We start from the raw sequence: 21,624 nt of genomic DNA on the forward strand, positions 1-21,624 counted from the left end.
GAGAGCCGAGGGTATGCCAACTTCCAGACTACGGACTTCTTTCTGAGAGCTTCTAAAACTCCCAAATAATTGCTGCCCGTCCTTGGAATCGAGCCCGAGACCTCTTGCATAGAAGGAAGCCCATTGAGGCATTAGGTACTGCAGTTGATAGGGTTACCAGGTAACTATCAGAGCAGGATTAAGTCTATAAAGCAGATTACGTCACGCACCTACACCTCCTACTACAATTTCTGTGTAAATCGTTCGATAATAAGGCCTTTGTTTGTTCCAGTCAGTTTCAATATAGTTATTCAACCATCTTTAATCGTCTTATCTGTTGAACACCCGGTTATTACATAACAATAAAAAATATCATGAATACTATGATGCGGTTTTTCTCTAAGAAAATTGCAAAGACAAAATACGTGCAAACAGAACTTAGTATTCCAATTTCGTAGAATATGCGAAAACATTTTTTAACACCTCCTTTACCTATACCAATCGTTGAATTTATACGAATTTAGAAAACAGAGATTTGCAACACGTCCTGATATTAATTTATTATGAAACTAGCTTTTGCCCGCAACTTCGTTCGCGTGGAATAGTGACTACCAGCAGATTTTTGATTTGACCAATAGATGGCGCTATATGTCCGGAATAATTTTATTTTTATTTTTTTTGTAATAAAAACTATCCTATGTCCTTTCTCAAGTTTCAAACTATGTCTGTACCAAATTTCACACAAATCGGTTCAGTAGTTTAAGCGTGAAGAAAAGACAGACAGACAGACAGACAGACAGAAAGACAGACAGACAGACAGACAGACAGACAGACAGACAGAGTTACTTTCGCATTTATAATATTAGTTTGGATACAGCATTTATATTAAAGCCTGGAAAACCGATCGAAACTAACCAGCTGACTAGAATTATCTTGTTAGTCCTAGAACGTAAATTAATTAGTGTTAACGACAGCTTTGCTTAACCTAACTCAAAGATCGTGTCAAAATACCCTACCTAAACCGTATTTATAGCGAAAATAGTAGGTATTTTATTATTACAGAATAAGGTTGTTTGAACAAATCTGTTTTTGAGATTTTTTCTCGGAATAAGAACACTCATTCTATTTTGAGACCCAGTTTATTTTATTTTATGTTAGCTGTTGTTTTTTTTTTCTATCTAAATTAGGACAAAATTCATTAGATCAACAAAATAAGTCATCTTAATGAAAAATACTCAGGTATTTCTCTCCATTAGGGTCTTATCTGTTTTTATTATTTTGTTACTCTAACTACTAATAAAGGTCTCTCAGAATATCTTTCTAAGAGATAAGGTCCCACTTTTCTAGAAAGTGCGTGCGTTGCTAACAATATTGAGAATTTGGTCACCAACGTTGAGTCCCTCAGACTGCAAACTTTAAGGCAGCAGACAGTTTTTCGGGCTCATAAATCAGTATGGAAATAATGGCAGTACGCACATAACAACAATCAGGTATTTGGCCGGTATCAGACCAACTAAAACTTTGATTTAATTCACGGATTTCTTAAAAAATATAAAGCTGGGTACTCACTTAGAAGTGTATCACGTAACGTATCAGATACGGTATCAACCTGCAAGTGGGTACGGCTCGTCCACGGACCTCACGAGCACACTGCGAGCCGCCTTTGTGTTCGCAGTGAAACCGCCACTCGGCGGGTCCAGCGCTCCACGCGCGAGCAGCTTGCAGCGGGCTCGTGCCTACGTACTCACTTGATACCGTATCTGATACGTTACGTGCTACACTGCTAAGTGAGTACCCAACTTAACAAGAATCAAGCCCGCTGTCGCCCGACTGTTTGGTCTGCAGTATGTCACTAACAAGAAAAGGGATAAAACGAATGTAATTTGAAATGTTATTGTTCATTAGAACGTTCCAATCACAGGATCTTCTTACTTTCAAGAATCCGAGTTGTGCGACACAGCTTATATCGCCTTAGTGCTTAGATTAAAGTGGAACATACGCTTATAAAAATTAAATTAACTACAATTATAATTTCAACAGTAACCACAGTTATTATAAGCAATACACTAGAATTAAAACAGCGTAATAAAACCTAGGTTTTAGTAGGTACAATAATTACTTTTAATGCGGTAGGCAATTATACCTAGGGGCAACCGCAATTATAAACCTAGGGGCACTTGATTGAACACATAATCTTGGCATCATTTGCCACGTCACCGCTACATGCGGTTACAATTTTAATATCAACTCATTTGCATTTTGGCACAAGTCTGCATGGAAACCGCTGGTGAATAAAATCGTACTATTATACCGCTTTACATGATGTTACAAAAATTAACAATAATTTCTAACATGAAAACGTTTCTGGTATTTCACAGTTGTTTCTTAATTTCTACGAAATAGACGTCGTTTTCTCAGTAAACAATTTAGAATGTATAATCATGTGTGAGGGTGTGTAGGTATTTTAAAACAGTAGTAACTGGGTTTATTTATATTCCCGTGTAGGACTTTAAAAAAAAAAAGAAAAACAAACAAAACAGTCACGATTGTTAAGTGCCTCTAAACATCGAATAAAGCTTCGTAAAGTTTGCATGCTAAGAAAAATATTACGTCTGTAACTCAGTTTATTCCCCTCAGGAAAAATATGTCATTCGTAAATACGCCAGACCCCATATCCATCAGACTGGGGGTTCTAACCCTTTATTTCCTTGTCTTATCATTCGTTTGAACTCTTCCGGCCTGCCTTAGATGATGGGATAATAAAAAGAATAGTTTTAGTCAAGGACGTTTGTGTGATGTATTTTGTAGGTTCATTTGAGACAAAAGAGTTGTTTTTCATTCATTTATTTCTGTTTTTTTTTCACTAACGAGACAAAACCTGTATTAATGTTAATAAAATAAATATAAAAAACTTCCATTACATGTTTAAGCAACTTTATTAAATATCCTGTATCAGATTAAACTAACAAAATAAATTAAAAATTATAAATAACCCTACACCATAAAAATAGCTCTCAATAAAGTTATTAATACATTATCAAACCATATTTAACCATTATCGATCATGAAAATAGTAATTTTGTCAGCATTACAAGGGTCAATGGATTATCGATTGCCAACATTGCGTGAGGTAGAAGGTACGGGGTAACCCGCGAATGAACGCACGTTATCTTGAAATCCTCAGATTCAGATATGAAATTCTAATGGCACTAGGATTTGACGGTAAAAGATTTTTTAAAAGAACCCTTGTGAAGATGTACTCGAGTCTAGACGAGATAGATCATAAGAAAGGTATGAAAATAGGTTGGTATTGACACCTTTTTTGTTTTAATTAAGGTAAGCTCCAGATTTTTTACGGGTTCACAAACTCATTCATAAATGGTTTTTGAAACCATTAAATGAATAAAAATTCTAATGTAGGTTATAAATTAACGTTATCAGAACGAGTATGCAATAAAACAACTCGAAAAACGTGTTAAACAAACATTTGCTTAGCTAATCGTCACCTCTTTAAGCATTCAAACAAAACCCGCTAAATCAGTCCACACGTTTTGTATGTGAATCGTTAAGCAAACACACATATAAACTGTTTACGCACACATGCAAACGTAATGTTTCTCGTTTCGGCTTTGGCAAAAGTAATTTAGTATTCGAGTAGATAAAGACTGGCATGCCTATTATCCACTACTTAATTTCCTGCCCGAAACGTAAAAGTAGATTGTCAACGGCAGAAGCAATTACTATTGAACGATAGTTTCTCACCTACCGATTAATTGGAGAATGTAGATATGGATAACTTATTACACAAAAAATGTTGACGATAAATCATGAAAACGACACATACGGAATTATTTTTCCAATACTCAAAAATAAATAAAAGTGATGTGAAACACCCGTAAATGCATTGAAAAGTTGTTACCTATCGATGATTTAAGAGCAATCGCTTTTGCGTTTGCTTTGCGCAATCAGTCGATGTTCAATCCGCTTTGCAACTCTGGAAAGGCAACAAAAAAAGCACAGATTCATATGTTTACAATTTCCACAAAAGCACTGCAATTCAATTTTTTCCTGGAATTATATTCGGGCGTTTATTTGTAGGTAACTTTGAACGAATTCCAACGCCATTTCGGAGCTCATCCTTATTATTAGGTTCCCATTCAATATAGACATTGCCGTCTGAAATGATTTTCCTTTAAATAGGCACCCCCATCTATTACTAAACCCAAGAGGGCGTATTAAACCCGCAAGTTCAGGGAATTTATTGTCATTTTCTCTAAAGTCAATATTTGAGTAGTAACAAAAGACGATTTCGTTCAGTCGACAAAATTATGCCCGTCGAGGATCTTGGGTTAGCACTACAAACAAAGGCCTATAATATAGAAGGCATTTCTTACTGTTTTCGGGATATGTGGTTCGAAAACTTGTTTTGTTTACTAGCATAATGCACAGGAAATTTAACGCTAATCCGTTCACGTTATAAATTTGATAGCGTTGTGTGTGTAGTCATTAATGAAGCTGTTATTGTTTAATAACAGGCGCTATAAAATCTGTTGGTTAGAAAATAGAGACACAATCGATATAATGTACTTCGTTAGTGGGTCCAAAATATAAAGATTCGTTTTTTTCTTAGCCACAAACGTAGTCCCACATTCCATAGACCAGCATTTAAAATTTCCCACATAAATGACTGATTACATGAAATTCTACCATAAATTTTACCAAGCCGTCAAGTATGTGAAATTTGGCGTTTAACAATTTCCGTTTAAAGATCAGAATATTTCGTAAACGTAGAGTGAGAAGTTGCTGAGTCATCGCCTTCCAATTTTCCTATTTCCCGACGCTATATTACCTTAGTGCTAAATCTCTTTTTTTATTTTGACGCCGAGTTTTGGTATGTCATTGCTCCCGACGTTTGTGATGATAATATAATAAATATATAAGGAAAATACGCTTACATAATGTTTTGTTTTTCATTGTACTTTGTAGAATAAACATAACAGCATAATTTTGAAAAAGTGCTTTTGCAATTTTAAGCCAGAATAAATGAACTCTAAAAAATATATCTGGTAGCACATTCAGTTTCTCAGAGTAAAATCGCTAAAATATCGAACTACACGAAGCTATTCCTACGAGTTTTATAACTAAGTGAACCCTACTACGTGGAAAATTGACAATTCATTTTCATTTCTCGGTATTACTTTATTAGGTTTTCTAATACTTTCTGTACATACCTCCGTATTATGTACTTACATAACTATACCAACACGACTTTAATCGTACGTTGGCGTCGAGACTTTCCTCAGAGATAATAATATGAAAAGTGTTTAAGTACTTCTTTATTCGATACTAACTTCGGTCGGCGATTTCACCTTTGTTCCGAGGGAACATCTTCCCGTAAATTGATAAATCAGTTGAGTAGGCTTATAATTATTTTGACATGCACAATATAGTAAGCTATATTATACTGTCAACCAAGTTTCATCAAAATCCATTTTGTAGATGTATCGTGAAAGAATAATCATACATCTATACAACTTGTACATAATGTCATATAAATATCATATATATAAATATATATATTTTAATGTTAAAGTTATAACTTTGTCGCCTCAGGTATTTACAATCTTTCTCATTTTACAATATTAGTAGGTAGGATTTTTCTTGCAATTTTTATTTTATTCAAAACCAGATTTATTTCCATAAATAAGTAATATTATTTTCATTTTGGTTTGGATCACATATATATTGACCTTCTTTTTGCCCTATTTGTCAGTCGTCTGCCCTCTCTTGTGATTGATATCAGAAGATTGATTTAAACATATCTAACATCTTTACCTTCAAACATTTTATTTAAATATGCAAATATGATTGTCTATTTTCATTTCTGAGACAATATAATTTTTTTTACAAAGAGATTTATAGCTACTAAGAATACATAATAAACTAAAATGTTTGTTTGCAACGTTTGTGGAATTAAAAAGGCATTGTCAATTAAAGGTAATACAGGTTATAATAATGTTTTAATAGGTATAATTGCGAAGGCCTACGTCAACCTAAATAAGTAATTTTTATAATTTATTTCACGCATACTCTTAACTTCAACCTTTCTTCGTGTAAAACACAGTGACAGTTCAAAACGACCTCTATTAATATTAACCTAGCATCTAAATTAGGTTGCGCATAAAATTTAACAGCCACGACGTTATTTCCCTATGGTTTAACGAATGTCTAGATTAGCTGTCCATGCAATCTATTCGAAATACTAACCTAGATATGGAATGGAGCCATTTATAAGCTCTTGTTGGTAATATACATGCAAAGGTAATCCGTGCCGTTATGTCGCACGTACTTGCATTAACTGCACTCACACTCAGTTGATCGTTTGCAGCATATGAAGCAGTATATAATAACAATATTTGGATTTTACAGTTATTGCTGAAAAAAGTCGTGGTGGCCTAGTGGGTAAAGGACCAACCTCTCAAGTATGAGGGCGCGGGTTCGATCCCAGGTCAGGCAAGTACCAATACAACTTTTCGAAGTTTGTATGTACTTTCTAAGTATGTCTTAGACACCATTGGCTGTGTTTCGGATGGCACGTTAAACTGTAGGTCCCGGCTGTCATTGAACATCCTTGGCAGTCGTTACGGGTAGTCAGAAGCCAGTAAGTCTGACACCAGTCTAACCAAGAGGTATCGGGTTGCCCGGGTAACTGGGTTGAGGAGGTCAGATAGGCAGTCGCTTCTTGTAAAGCACTGGTACTCAGCTGAATCCGGTTAGACTGGAAGTCGGCCCCAACATGATTGGGAAAAGGCTCGGAGGATGATGAGTTATTGCTGCCATTTCATATTTGGCGTCAAAAGTAGTCAGAAACCAGGCATTCCAAGAGCCAGATTTACCAAAGGGTATCGAGTTGCTCAGGTAACTGGGTTGAGGAGGTCATATAGTCAGTCGCTCAATCTGATCTGCATCCAGACAGAATGTAAGCCGACCCCAACAAATCTAGGAAGAAGAATATTGAATTTAATATCGGGTTAAAAGTTTTGCGGTACCTAACAAAGACACTTCAGTTCATTAAATTAAAGTTGTAATCTTACTTTACTATAACAAATTTTAATACATGGATATAAAAATGTATTCGAAGATAAGTTCCTAGATTTGCGGACTATACAATGTGCACGTAAGACGTACGACGATACATTGGTGAATGTTAACATAATTATAGTCTGGCCGTGCATACCGATGTCCTTTACACGAACGGTCATCAAGACTGTATTCATACCAATCAGAGAATGATTGATAGTGCTTGTAAGTCGTGAATCTTCACCCCTACTTCGGAAGATTTAGAAGGCTTATCAGCAATGGTGCAGTCAGTTGACGGATGTGAGACGGGTAAATCTAATTCCTCAAACTCACCTCTAAGTGATACAGAGAATTTGAAATAAGAATAACTAGACATTATATGCAAGTGTGAAAGCAAATGTAAATTCTTCTAGACATAAAACAAATATACTTTACCTTTTAATCTCTTACAGTAGCAGCTAATCTAGTAGTTCTTACGCGCTAGAATTTCGTACATTTTAGAAAGTAGGTACCACGTTATTCTGGAGCTCAAATACGATGCGCCACTTTACAAATGCATTCATAATACACTGCAACACATGTTGAACACAGAAAGTGGTATTCAATCATTGTCAAGCTTGTACTCACCGTATGGACATGATATTCATTAATAACTACATAATCGTATGTGTTTTACATCATTTCGTGTTTTCACTGACCTCATGCATACGTGGGTTCAAAGACGTGTCATTTGTGTGACATCTAGACTTATCTACAGTTTATGTTTGTCTTGTCGTTTGATAACCTTTTACTCTTAAATAAAACAACTGTAAAGTGCGTTAAGAAAGGAATAGGGGTTTAATCTAATTTAGTTTAATTTCCACAAACCTGTTTTCTTAAGGGTTAATATAAATGCTAATGGCCGTATCTCGCCTTTGCCTTGCATCCTTCGTGACGTTCAGACAGGGCACTGTGATTGCGATTTATTTTCGTATTGTTACAGGTATAATTAAAGCTGTGGAGACTGCGGGGATCTTCTGCTAAATCATTTAAAATGCCCTATTTTATACTGGTGCAGTTCGGAGGCAAAAATTAAGAAGAAATATTGAAATTATGACCCAATGTTTGTTTATAATTCAAATATAAGTAGTTAGATCTCTGATTTGCATGACTAATGTACAGTTATAATTGATAATGTTGTTCTCAAATACTTGTGAACACAGAATTTAATATGAAATAAACAAGCCACATCCGAAACCTCTTCTATTTTTGAGGTCGGTTAAAAAGAATGACATTTTGTGAGCGAGAACCATGCTGTGTTCAACCCCTGTAGCTGTCATTTACAGACACTTTGTAGTTTGCGCAAAAAATCAAAGAAAACCGTTTAAGGCGGGATTAAATTTTAAGTTAATTATGTTCTTTAGGAAAAAAGTGACTTCCTTGAACGACGTCTTGGCGTAATCTACTATTATTAAAAAGAAGTAACTTCACGACCGTATTCGTTAAAGTAGTAAGCAGAAATCTAGGAAATTAGCTCTTCAAGAACACCTTATTTATAAAGCTAAAACCAGCTGAATTATGATATCCGTGATTGGTATTGTTTAGTTTAAAACCAGTGGAAATCGGAATTATTATACACAAAAATGACCGAAACCCGAATACATAAACTGCAAAAACCCTTAACTCAAAAATTGCACAAGCATTTCACGACAATCTACTCGCCTAATTGCTTACTAAATATATACCACTTAAATCTGTTTGGGGAAACAACGGCCGTCTTTGATAGGTTATATCCACAACAATGTTGGTAAACAGATAGCGGTTTGAAATCACTTAGCGCACTAAAATTATGCACATAATTATACAACTTTGTGAGTCTCATTTCAGGTTGAATTTAGGACTCCTAAGTAGGGACGCAGTATAGGACTCCTACAATTTGAAATTACTGCTTTGAAATATTTTAGAACAGTATATGATAAAACATAAGAATTTCTCGCCTTATTTGACATCCACGTCGTATTTCTTAACACTAATGAGGTTGATTATATTTTACTGAGATACCTAAAGGTTCGGCCAAAAATGCTACATTTCTAGCGTTGGTATTATAACCTTCGTTAGTGTCCAAAAGTTTTGTATTCTGCCTTTTCGTGTCAAATGCGAATATCTTTTCTTTCTTTTGCTATTTCATTTTGTAACCCTAACGCAGACGCTGTCCTCAAATCAATCTCAATTTTTCAGTCTGTACCCACTAATGCAATGCAAGGTGAAAAGAAAACACAGCGCAGAGCTTTTTGTAATACGATTCAAAACGACCTCAATTCGGTGTTCTGACAGGATATCTCGTCGCACGTCATTCGCGTGACCAAGACAAATCATCGGAACGGCTGCCCGCTAAAATCGATTCGCCCGTTTATTTTGTAGAACGATACAAACAAACGAACATATCTACGTATAAACCTAAAGCCGCTTCTGGTAAATCCGATATCTTGATAATGCAGAACCACCGTCAGCTCTAATGCTTTCTCCTTTACAAATTTGGCGATACATTTACCCTACAGAAAAATCGCCCGCTTTCGTAAAATCCTTTTCGTTAATACACAAGATTCGATATCAGTTCTTCCTTGACACAATAACGGTCAATTCTGTAGTGAAAATCTTAGCTTGCCGGTATGCTCGAATCGAGTTAGGTGGTCGAATTTCAAACTAAACTTCTCCGGTATCGAACTCTATTTGAAATCTTCAAACTGGAATGGAAATATTGACACGCTCAGGGTGCAGTGGGCTTCCCTGTACTTTTCAATAGTTATAGAAGTGTGGCAAACTTTGAGAGTCTATCGACTGTCTGATACATGTTTGCTATTCCCCACGGAAACGTACGCGTTACAATGATACTTAACAGAAATTGATAGTCCGCCATCTATTGATATAACTGGGCCCATTGAAGTGAAACGGTACAATGAGAACGGGTCGCAATCAACGGAACGACTCTATTGTGACAAATCCGATACCTCGCTTTCTATTTGACGCATTGAATTCAACATGTCGCTCATATCAAGGACTAGCTACGGGAAAAAATTTCGATACTATAAATCATATTTTACTGCGAAATGTTAAAGCAAATTTTATATTTTTCATTTAACACAACAAAGCTTTTACAGTGTTTCGTGCGTAGAATTTATTAGAGTAACAGCGTGAGCTAAGATTAGGTGAATCGTAATTGTTTTCTTATTTAATCCGATGTTGTTTGTAAGAAATTAAAGATTCTTGGCCATTTATCAAACAGTGGCATCAATTATTTGTGTAGTAGATTAAATATTTGAAAAATAACTAAACTACATTTACCACAAATAGATTATTTAAATGATAATATAGTGTATACTGTATAAACATAAATATCTTAGATATTATTAAAATAACAATAATTGATGTACCTTTGTTCACGTGTGCTTTAGAACAGATCTTTTTCAAGAGTTATCAATCAATACCCAGTTGAGAATTTTATTAGAAATGTATGGTAGGTACCGATTTTTAATGGTCTTGTGCTATTATTACACTTGGTATCTCTCTCGGTATTGGTACTTTAAATATATAGGTTGGCAGTAAGATTCAAAGGCCGTAGCAACGCTTATAGCTTATATTTTACTGGCCCCCGTGGCAGGTTTCGCCCGCCTCCTGTGAGAGCTACTTCACATCCAGATAAAAAGGACCCTAGTAGGAACACTAAAAGATTTTTTACTAACAGGTCCAATTAAATAAACGAACTTTCCAAACTTTATTACATTAGAATAGATACACAAACTTTTGTTATTTTCAAGAACTTGTTACATTAATAAGAACTTTTACACGTGCTACATAATACACAAAAGGCTGCAAGCCCAGAATTAGGTCTTTGTGACAAATCTTTTGAAGATCATAAAACCCACGCAATACCCTTCATTTTATAACAGTAAAGGATTTATTGACATCTTCATGTCAATAGCAATTTTCCTTTATAAGTAGTACCAAAGTCATTTTCAGAAATCTGAAATGATAAGGATCGAAAATAACAGATACAATTTGTATTGATTTCCATAACGACGTAGGTATTTAAATCATTGTGTGAACCGATTTTGTATTTCGGAGTACTTATCTAAATAGATGTTTCACCGTTAAAAGTAGTAGCCATTGCCTATCTCAGGCTCTTGATTCTCTATGGACCTGATGGACCAAACATTTAAATCAGCTCTGCAGCTTTGGGCCTGAAAGCCTGACAGGTATAGACAGTTTGTATGTATTTTATCTTCAGAACGCTGTGTATATTTTATTCGTATCTCTATATATTTACACTTGTATAAAAATATATCAACGTTGATTGGCACACACATGCCCAGTATTCCACATTTTACCTGCATATTCTCTCCAACGAGCATAAACCAGTTGATCAGTTAACTTCGGTAATGACCCAGTTTCGTATCAGCCGCGATATAATGCCAAAGGAAACAATACGTCTTTGTCACATTCATCATAATATCATCTTGTGGCCGACAACGGTACATTGGTTTCCTGATACACTGTCACGATGACCGGATCGGTAATGGAATTGTTTAGTACATCTTGATGAAGGGTGGTCTGGGCCAATATCTATTAATAGAGGTATGATAGACAGTAAGATAACGTGATAAGTGACAAAAACTTGATACATTGAGACATTGATCAGATCATTCGATACTCCTAACTTTATCTCTACTTTACACATGATGTTGTAAATTATAAAAACGAAAAATGGCTCCTGTGGCTAAACAACTGAATGGATTAGGTATTTTTTTTACAATTCCCCATAGATATCATAAAGTATATGCGATAGGATTTAATGTGATTGTGAACGAACCACCATGTATATTTAAGTGCAGAGCAATCGTGAGAAATGTAGATTTGGAAACAATTTATGTACCTACTTCACAATATCAGAATTGATTGACAATATCTCAGATTTATGAGGTAGTAAATACATTATATTATAACAGAAGTATATTAAAAAGAGCATACAAAATAACACAAACACACTTCATAATCAACAAACAGCCTTTGTAAGCGCACAATTAACATTGTCAATAACATCCGTGTAACGGAACATTGGAAACTGATATTCACTAAATAACGTTTCCATATCCAATTAAGTTGCTTCACTCACACGACTAGCATACACGTACTAACGTGGTATTCTGAACATAATGGAAACAGAAGTTATCTCATAACACCGAATAAACAGAGATAAGAACTAGATCGGATGTATTGGGAATTTAGGGTCTAATAAGATCGATACATAAATACCTATTAAAAATTTAGTAGGTACTTCAAAATTTCTTCGCTGATTTTATTTAACACCTATAAGGATTTTAACCAAAAAACACAGCACATAAAAAGAGAGCCCTAACTCAGTTGCTCATAATCTGTTTAGAGCTATAAGGAAAATTCTTTCAGAAACCAAATTATTGTAGGCCCGAAAATAAATCTGTATAAAGAGGTTTAACCCAATCCCGTCTGGACTCTTTGGGTGTCTTTTGACTTATATGAATATTTTAATATTATTAGGTATAGCACTTCAATAAAGTTGTTCAAATATATTCCTAACGGACGAGAACCACTATGCTCTTAGCTTAATTACAGTATGTACATTTCACATTTGTATGTACAATATATTACTTTGTTCTTTAAAACTTCTTGAAGGTTTAAAAGTTTTGTAACGCAAAACACTAAAGTTTTCAAATCCTTTCGGTTTGGGATTCGAACTTGTTCTAAGTTTGTGAGTCACAGTTGTAATGAAAAACATACTTCTTTAAGATATAGGTTAAGCAATTAAGCTAATGCGAATAAGCTTTTTGTATTTTTCTCACAAACAGTTACCCGTCAACTTGATGTTTTATTTACATTTCAGAAAAGGATATAAGAGTACTCGTTAATTTGGAACTGCTAATTCATTTATGTTCTAATTCCGTCCTTCTATATTTAGAACCCATCGACAAGAGGAAATGAATTCAAAGCTTTTGTACGGGTAAAATAGGCGTCTATTTATAGAATTGAAATTTTGGTAAAAAGTCGTGATATCTCCAGTATGTGCCTGCTTACAAGTACATGTATGTTACGAGATGTACCCACATATATGTAGGTATGTACAGTATTAGTCAATTTCTAAACAAATGAAACCCATATAATGTTGTGGTCATTATTTTCCTTCATGTCGTCGATTTGGGTACCCGAGAGAGAATTTTAAAGAGGAGATTAGTGAAGTAACACATCCCATTGTACTAATTACTGAATAAATTAAATTAAGATGTCTATCCTGCTTTGTATTAGGCTACAATATACATGTTTGCGGCTCAAGGGCTTTATGTAGATTAAAATAATGCTAACGCCACGTGTACTGAAATTAACCATTTATTTCATTAATTTTAATTGCGCTCTAGATTGCTTTATATATTGTAGCTATCTTTTATATTGTCAAAATTGTATTTTGTCTATATTTTAATGAATACTCAACTCATTCTTATTTTTATCCGAATATTTTTATTTATTTTTCCACCAAAGACGTTCATTTTGTTCCAAAGAGGATGTCCTGTACAAACAGAACTTCACATCGTGAGAAAATATTATTATCATTATTATATGACAAAGGATGCTTTGTAATGAACCTCTTGAAACCATGGAACACTTACCTTTCATAACAAAGACATTGTCTTTAACCTTTAACAATACCTCCGAACACAGTCAAACATTGATACCTTTTCATAATAAAAACTTTCAAAACAACAATAATACTTTGGAAGTTTCTTACTTTAATTGAAAAGTAGACCTTATTACAAACTACTGTGGAGTTTCGAACTCTTTGCCAAGTTTGTTCTTTAAGTCAGAATAGTTTTAATAATAATAATAGGGCATCTGAGGCGGATGACGGGGAGTAGCGACCCCGCGGGGCTATATATCCGAGTGCTCCAGGGAGAGTATACTGTCCCCCATCTCCGGCTTGCCGGAGTGAAGCATGACGGGGGATAGGTCTCCCACCTCTTGGCTTGCCTTCATCGGCCGGTCAGAGTGGAGTCGCTAGAGCAATGCTCGGAGGGTAGGTGCCTCGTGGTAAGTGGCGAGTGGGCCGGTGATGCTGGACCCACAGGGAGCGCGTGATCTGCGTTTAAAGTCCGCCGAGGTATCCTCACCCTTCTCAGCCGCTCATGTCCCTGTTGCCCTCTTGTTGCTTTTCAGTGACTGATTCCCGGGGGCCCAGTAAGTGAGTTGGCGAGTCTCCACCTGCCATTTTAACATGTATTTAATACATTGTCATCGGCAGGTGCCATAGTTCCCGTAGTTTCCCCATTCCTAGTCCATTAGCATCCCATCACAATAGCCCAAGTAGTCTTCATCCATAGTTAGCAATAGTTTAGCACAGAACCGGGGATTGTCCTTGGGTACATTTCTATAGTGTATACAGGGATAATCGTCGGTTTTGTGTCACCATTTCATTAAAGTTGTCTCAAAAGGGCTTCAGCGTGTTGGCTTCGGCCCCACGTTCGCCTTCCAAAAATCCGGGACTCTGTAGTCCCGTGGTCGGAAAAAGACATACAAAATAATAATAATAATAATAATATTTATTTTCCATATAAAAGTACACATTACAAACAAAACACTATACACTAATACAGGTACACAAAATTTTTTTTGTTGAACTCTGGTACTCAAGGTAAGATTTAACTTGAGTTTTGAGTACCAGGGCCCTCGCAATACAAATGATTCAGTAGTATTAGTTACAGTTCATGTGAGTTGGCGTGAAAAAGTCTAAAGATTTAACAAATTTTATATAAGTATTCTATATTATTAATAAGGTAAAGTGCATGCATTTTGGTGGCTTACGGATGCTAGCTTTGTGTGTGTGTGTGTGAGGGTGTGTGAGAGGGTGTGTGAGGGTGTGTCAGGGTGTGTGTGCGCGTGTGTGTGTTGCGGGAGAGGAGCGAGTGTAAAGTGTGGCGTGTAGGTGATGTGTCGTTTCTAGAGTGAATGTGTGGGTGTGAGTGAGATACGTAATAATGTATGACATAAATCCTATTATAGTATTGTTAATTTTACTAGGTCTTCAGTTTCAGCATAGGTTTTAGTTAAGAGCCATTGAGATACTTTCCTTTGCATTCAGATCTAGACAATGGATAAATTTTGCAGTGTTCGTTTAGGATGTTATATAAATGTCCGCTGATTACATTATGGTGCCGTGCAGCCAGGGAGCTCCTAAAAGCCGGAGTATGACATACCTTATGTGACCGACGTTTTTTGATAACGTTTGCGTTATATTCCAAAGAAATATGCTTTCTTGCAATTGTTGCAAGCACAAAGAGCTGTCTCACAGTAAGAATTTGACAGTTATCATAGAGTTGAGATGTCGGGTACCTAAAAGGTTTAAAAGTCATTACTTTGAGTACAGCTCTTTGTGCCCGCTCCAGGGCCAATAAGTGCGTCTTAGCAGCCCCTCCCCAAACGGATATACAATAGCTCAGAATAGACTGACACAGAGCGCAGTATACAGTTTTTAAGGTGTTAAAGTCAGTAGAATGGCGCAGTTTTTTAAAAATGTATATCACCTTACGGACACGAGAGGTAAGACTAGTTAGATGACATCTCCAACTGAGTAAGTCATCAATATGTACACCTAGATATTTAATTTGGGACGATCTAGCTAAGGTGGTACAGCTACAGGGTGTAGGTAAATTACTTGGCTCGCAAGAATGTGCTTTTAGGACGAATGAATCTGCGGTTGGTTGAGTGGATGTTGTCAGCGAAAAGGTTAGGTAGGTGGTTTTGTCAAGGTTCAGGGTTAAGAGGTTCTTGGACAGCCAGTGCATTACACGACTTAAAGTGTGCTCGGCTCTAGCAAACACCTCAACCCAATCATTTCCACGTATAAGCAAAGCCGTGTCATCAGCATAGCTACAGATGGCGCAATTAGGGATGTTAAGTTTACATAAGGAGTTAATGTAGAGAAGGAAGAGGGTGGGGCCCAGGACCGAGCCCTGCGGTACGCCGAAATTTAGAGAGGCACTTTCACTAATAAAACGGTCTATTTTACTGACTGAGTCCTCCCAGAAAGATAGTCACTGAAAATCCGGAGAGCATATCCTCGGATTCCCATCATTTCCATCTTTATCAAGAGGAGTGGAACAGAGACAGTGTCAAATGCTTTTGTAAGATCAAGGAAGATGCCTAGGCATTTCTGTCTGTTATCGAGACAGTCAACTACTCGATCGACCAGATAAGCCACAGCATCCTCCGTTGATTTACCATGTCTGAAACCGAATTGGTTTGATGCTAGAATATTGTTTTCTCTAAGAAATTTATAAGACGCGTATTTAATAATTTTTCCAAAACTTTGGACATGGCGGGCAATACAGATATTGGTCTATAATTATTTACACTGTCTCTGTTCCCACTCTTGAAGATAGGGTGGACAATAGCCCTTTTAAATGGTTTAGGAAAGTACCACTCGACATTGAGATGTTACAAATATGTGTTATTACCGGGACTAGGGTGCTTGAACACTCCTGTAGTAATTTTGTTGGAATGGTGTCCCAGCCAATAGCTGTATCTGCACGTAAGCCACGGACAATTGCTTCAACCTCACATTCGTCGGTCGGCATAAGTACGAAAGAGTTGACAATAGTGTTTTCGTCTGGTGTATAGCCGGAAGAAACACCGAATTTTGTGCTAGTTTACTACCTATGCTAGAAAAATATTCGTTAACCTTATTAACAGATGCAATTTTATCAGTCTCTATGTTAAGAAGTTCGTTAGAAGAACTTTTTGAGCACTCAGAGTTTGTGATATTTTTAATCAGCTTCCATGTTTTTTTAGGATTGTTTTGAGCTTTCCGAAATTCAATTTTTTCGTATGCGTGTTTCAGCCTTTTAAGAAGTTTGTTGCAGAAATTCCGGTATCTGATATATGTCAGTTTCAAGATATGGTTGTCAGGTTCGTTCTGCAACTTTCGACACATTGAGTCACGATTGCGAATACATCGTAGAAGACCGTTGGTTATCCATGGCTTAATGATCCGAAGCTTTGAAGGAATTCGCTGTGTAATTGAATGACTAAGGATTATTGACCTAATCATTGAGACTAACACATCAGCCGCAACCTCCGCATCACACATATTCTTTACTGGGCTGAAATCAGTGTCCAGTACAGCTGCAAAAACCGATGAATAGTCCACTTTCACGATACTATTATTGTGTTTGGGTCTTTTTAATGTGTTTTCAATACTAATTAAAACAGGCGCATGATCGGTTATAAAAGTTTCAAATACCAATGTGACAGTTTTCAAATCTGATTTTAGTAAAATATGGTCTAGGCAACTCTTACCACGGGTGGGCAAATTGTGGGTAGGTAAAAGACCGTGCAATGACGTCAAATTAAGATATTCGTTTGCCTGTTGATTCAAATCTGTTGGAATAATATTAATATTAATATCACCAATGAGAACCATGTTTTTATAGTTTGATATGGATGAAAGGGTGCTATCCAAACCATTAAGAAAGTTATTAATGTTGCGGTTACACGGAGGGCGATACAAGGCAATTATCACGAGACTTGCGGTATCCACTTTGCAAATTAAACAGTTTGCGTCTAGAACAAGCGGTTCAATAATAATATGTGGTAGCGACAATCTGACATAGACAATAATACCATCATTTTGATTTATATTATTTGTTGTATAATAGCTTGCATAGCCCTCAAGTGATGGAATGGTTGGTGTTTTACTTAACCAGCACTCGGATAGAACTAATATTTCTGGTAATATGTTTGTGTTCTGTAAAAACACATTGAGTTCATCAAAGTTTCGGTTTACGCTGCGTATGTTGATATGAAGTATTTTTATTGAATTACTAGTTACATTTAAAATATTATCACACCGGCCGGGTTTACAAATATAGCACGGAGCCGTGCCAATAGCATCTATTTCATTAGATATAGAATCAAAGTTCATCATTTAGCTTGCTTAAGGAGTATATGTCCCGGTGCAATAGATCTTTTAATGTAATATAGATGCTAGTGGTGCCAGTGTCCGGCCTGCTTAATTTCATCTGTTCCGGAGTTCTGAATTTGTATTGAGGCTGTGGGCTCATAAAGGGTAGTTTGCTTCTGTTTAATAGTATCGTAATTGTGTTCAGACCTGTATGTGTTGGTTTTATGTAATGAGTGTATGTGTATATTTGGTAACATAATAGGTATGTGTGCATATGTATGTATGTTTGTATGTTATTATAAAAGTAGCCACCGGATTAAATTTACAATGTAAGAAGATTTCAGTAATTATTCTGACAATTAATATTGGATTTTTATAAGAAAAGGGCATGCAAAAATTGATTGTAACAGGAAGGAAAACATGACTACTGTTGGTACTTAGTCATTCTTTATTTAGTTGTAACTTGCCGAGATCCTTTTCGGAGTCGATACGTATTGCGGGTATACCCTCCTTTTTTCTCAGAAAGATCCTTCCGTGTGAGACCCAGCAGTACGTATATTCTAGTGTTTTCGCTTTCTCTCGTGCGAGATAAAATAGTCGCCTCTTTTTGGCTGTCAAATTCTCAGACATGTAGATAGGTTGTATTGGACCGTCCAACAGTATATCTTTTGAGGATAGTTTGTTTGCAGCATTTTTCTTGTTATACATTTTAAAGGCTTGCAGGAGATTATCTTTAGCAATAACTGAGGACAAGTCAACCACTATGGTACCACTAGACTTCCCAGATTTGGACTTCAGGCGGTAAATATCTCGTATCTCTGACTTTTGTAGTGGGACGTTCAGAACCTTACCTGTGTTTATTAAGGTCTCACATAGGTTAATTTTGCTCTCAGATTTGTCTAAGGGTAAATTTCTAATTTCCAGGCTAGAAGATTTATAAAAAGTTTCTAAATTTTCTATTTTCTCTTCAAGAATTTGTATGTAAGCTAGTTTTTCTTTGTTTTCCTTCTCCAGCTGATTCATCTTAAGTAGTAATTCATCATATTTGTCTGATAAGAATTGGGTAGTCTTCTGAATCTCAGTATTTTGGTTCTTTATATCATTTACAGCACTCATTAATGCTTTATACTTCTTATCTTGATTGTCAGTAAAATCCGACATCAGTTTTCTAATCTCTCCCAAGAGGTCGCTTATGTCATCATCCTGTTGATACTTGCGTTTGAATCTCTGTGTGATATAGAGAGATTTTGTAATGGTGATAGTGGTGTTATGGCTGAATTTACTTCCGGGTCAGAATCGTAATGCATTTCTCTTGGCTTATTTGAAGATGTTCTCTTTGACATGTTTTAGTATATAATGAAGCAAAAACGAGAATAAAAATGAAAAAAAAAAAAATACAAAAAGTGGTTGCCTGCAAAGCTGGGTCCGAACCCCCAACCACTCCCACGGTAATAGTCTTGCGATACCGCTAGACCAGGCGAGCGTTAGAATGTAAGACGAAAAACCTGTTCTGTAGATAAACAATGTTCGTTCGACTGGTTCGACGCTGTGACTAATGTCCTTGCATTGTATGTCAATGTCACGGACACAAACACTGCACGTTTTTCTTTCTTCCTATTTTGTTTATTTTGTGATTACACGTTGTTCACTAGGTATCAATTTATTTATTTTTGGCACAGTTTTAAGGTATAGGTTTTCGTCTACAGATATGTATATAGCACACACAAATTAATGCAGATTTAACCAACTTTACGAATTTATAAGCACAAGCACACGGAAACAACCGTCTGACTCACACGGGCGCGCGCGGGGAAAGCTCTTAATCTAACTATACATACAAAATAGTGCATAGATTCAGTACTCTCTTATCAAATTCTTGCCGAGGAAAACACTCATTGGAATATTTCTTTCATGACACTCTAAAGTAAAGGTTTTTATCTCCGATATATTAAATTTGTTACTTTTTGTAACAAGTCGATTGTCAGCCACGGCAGCTGTTCTCATATAAGATCATGATTATAATATGCTTCTCCGAAGCACGGGATGATTATTAGTATTATTGTTCGACGATTATTATTCAATAAGGCACTAATGGCCGAATATCGTACAATTGGTAAATATTATAGTTCAGTTATTTCTCTGCATACGTAATATCAGTCACAGTCAAATATTATAATGCCATTCACAAAGCGATGAAACGGAAAATTGCTACAAAGTGACAAGACTGTTAGAAGACCCATCGATTCTGAATATCCGCTCACTCTGATTGAATAGTGTCACCATATTTTGTGAAAGATTTTAAGTGTCACGACGTTTCAATCAATAGGTAATCTAGTTAGTCGTTTAAAATAATAGTTTGTCGAGTTATAGTCTACCATTAGGATAGATATAATAAAAGGGTAATTTCTAGATCTACTGAACCGATTTTGAAAATCTAGTCTAAATCTTTTACTAATATATATTTAGTGTAAAAGATTTAGACTAGATTCTCCTACTCCTTAGGGACGTGGATAAAGCCGCGATGTATAGCTAGACAAACAATCTGTAAAAATTATACACTTTTTAAGCTTCTATCGACTTGAACGAACATTTGGTAACATATCAAAGAAACGTACCGACAACCTGATAAATAATATAATTTGTTTGTAATCGTCCAACTTTTCCATTTAATATGTTAGCTAATAATCAGTAAATACCAGGTGTACTCCATACTAAATGAACTGTCTCATTCACGTGATAACTGACAACAATATCGTGTGTGAGGTTATCTTATCTGCTCTAATACGAGTGTGTAGAGTGCAAGGGACATCGTAATGTCAATTTTAGAAAGGGTTTACGAGATGGCAATTAAAACGCTTACAAATTAGGACATCTAATTGAGACAACAATCATTTAAGAACCGCAGCTCAACACCAAAAGAGATGTTTCAGTCTGAAAACCACTTGTAAATAAATTGTAGGTAGGTTTGGTATAATTCGTTTGGTATAAGTAGATGCATGCATGCTACTTATATCACTCTAGGAAAATCTGCTATAAATAATTGGAAAATGGGACATTTTAAATACTTAATGACCGTGTATCCGTGAATTGGATAAATTATGCATCAATAAAACGAACCGTCATAATTGATGATGTTAAAATAATTAAATTCAATTACTGAATTTTTCAGTTCAATACCCAGTACATTTATTATTTATACCAAATGAATGTTAATTGCCTCATTTAAAGGCATAGCTCACATAAATTGATTCTTAGGAAACTATTTAATATTTTAATTTGAAATACGGCCAATCAAAGATGGCCTACTTCTTCATAATAATGCCTAGTATAATCGTTAAGGGATCTTCTAAGTCCTACGAGATATTTCCAGTTCACTTATTTGTTAATTGGGGTCCAATCTCGTTACGGCCCGTTTCCATATTTATTGTAACCTAGTGGAAATGCCTCATAACCCACTTAGAATACATAAAGCGGATTTGAATATTAACATAGTCGACCGTTTAGACGGAAACTAATAGTCGACATACTCTAGAATTAGTTGATCGTTCACCATTAATGTATTTTAATACATTTGACTGTCAATTGGTTCTGCCTAATGTCAATCACGG

General features: G+C 35.8%; 1 protein-coding gene across 1 annotated transcript; it reads right to left on the reverse strand.

Moving 5' to 3' along the window:
* Nucleotides 1-18,457: 18,457 nt before the first annotated feature.
* Nucleotides 18,458-19,359, reverse strand: LOC110382960 (uncharacterized). The gene is made up of 2 exons (XM_064034310.1): nucleotides 19,300-19,359; nucleotides 18,458-19,243 (listed from the first exon to the last, which is right to left on the reverse strand). The coding sequence occupies exons 1-2, from the start codon at nucleotides 19,357-19,359 to the stop codon at nucleotides 18,458-18,460; spliced, it is 846 nt and encodes a 281-aa protein (XP_063890380.1).
* Nucleotides 19,360-21,624: the final 2,265 nt, after the last annotated feature.

Source organism: Helicoverpa armigera, chromosome 4, assembly GCF_030705265.1.
Source record: "Helicoverpa armigera isolate CAAS_96S chromosome 4, ASM3070526v1, whole genome shotgun sequence".
NCBI classification, from domain to species: domain Eukaryota; kingdom Metazoa; phylum Arthropoda; class Insecta; order Lepidoptera; family Noctuidae; genus Helicoverpa; species Helicoverpa armigera.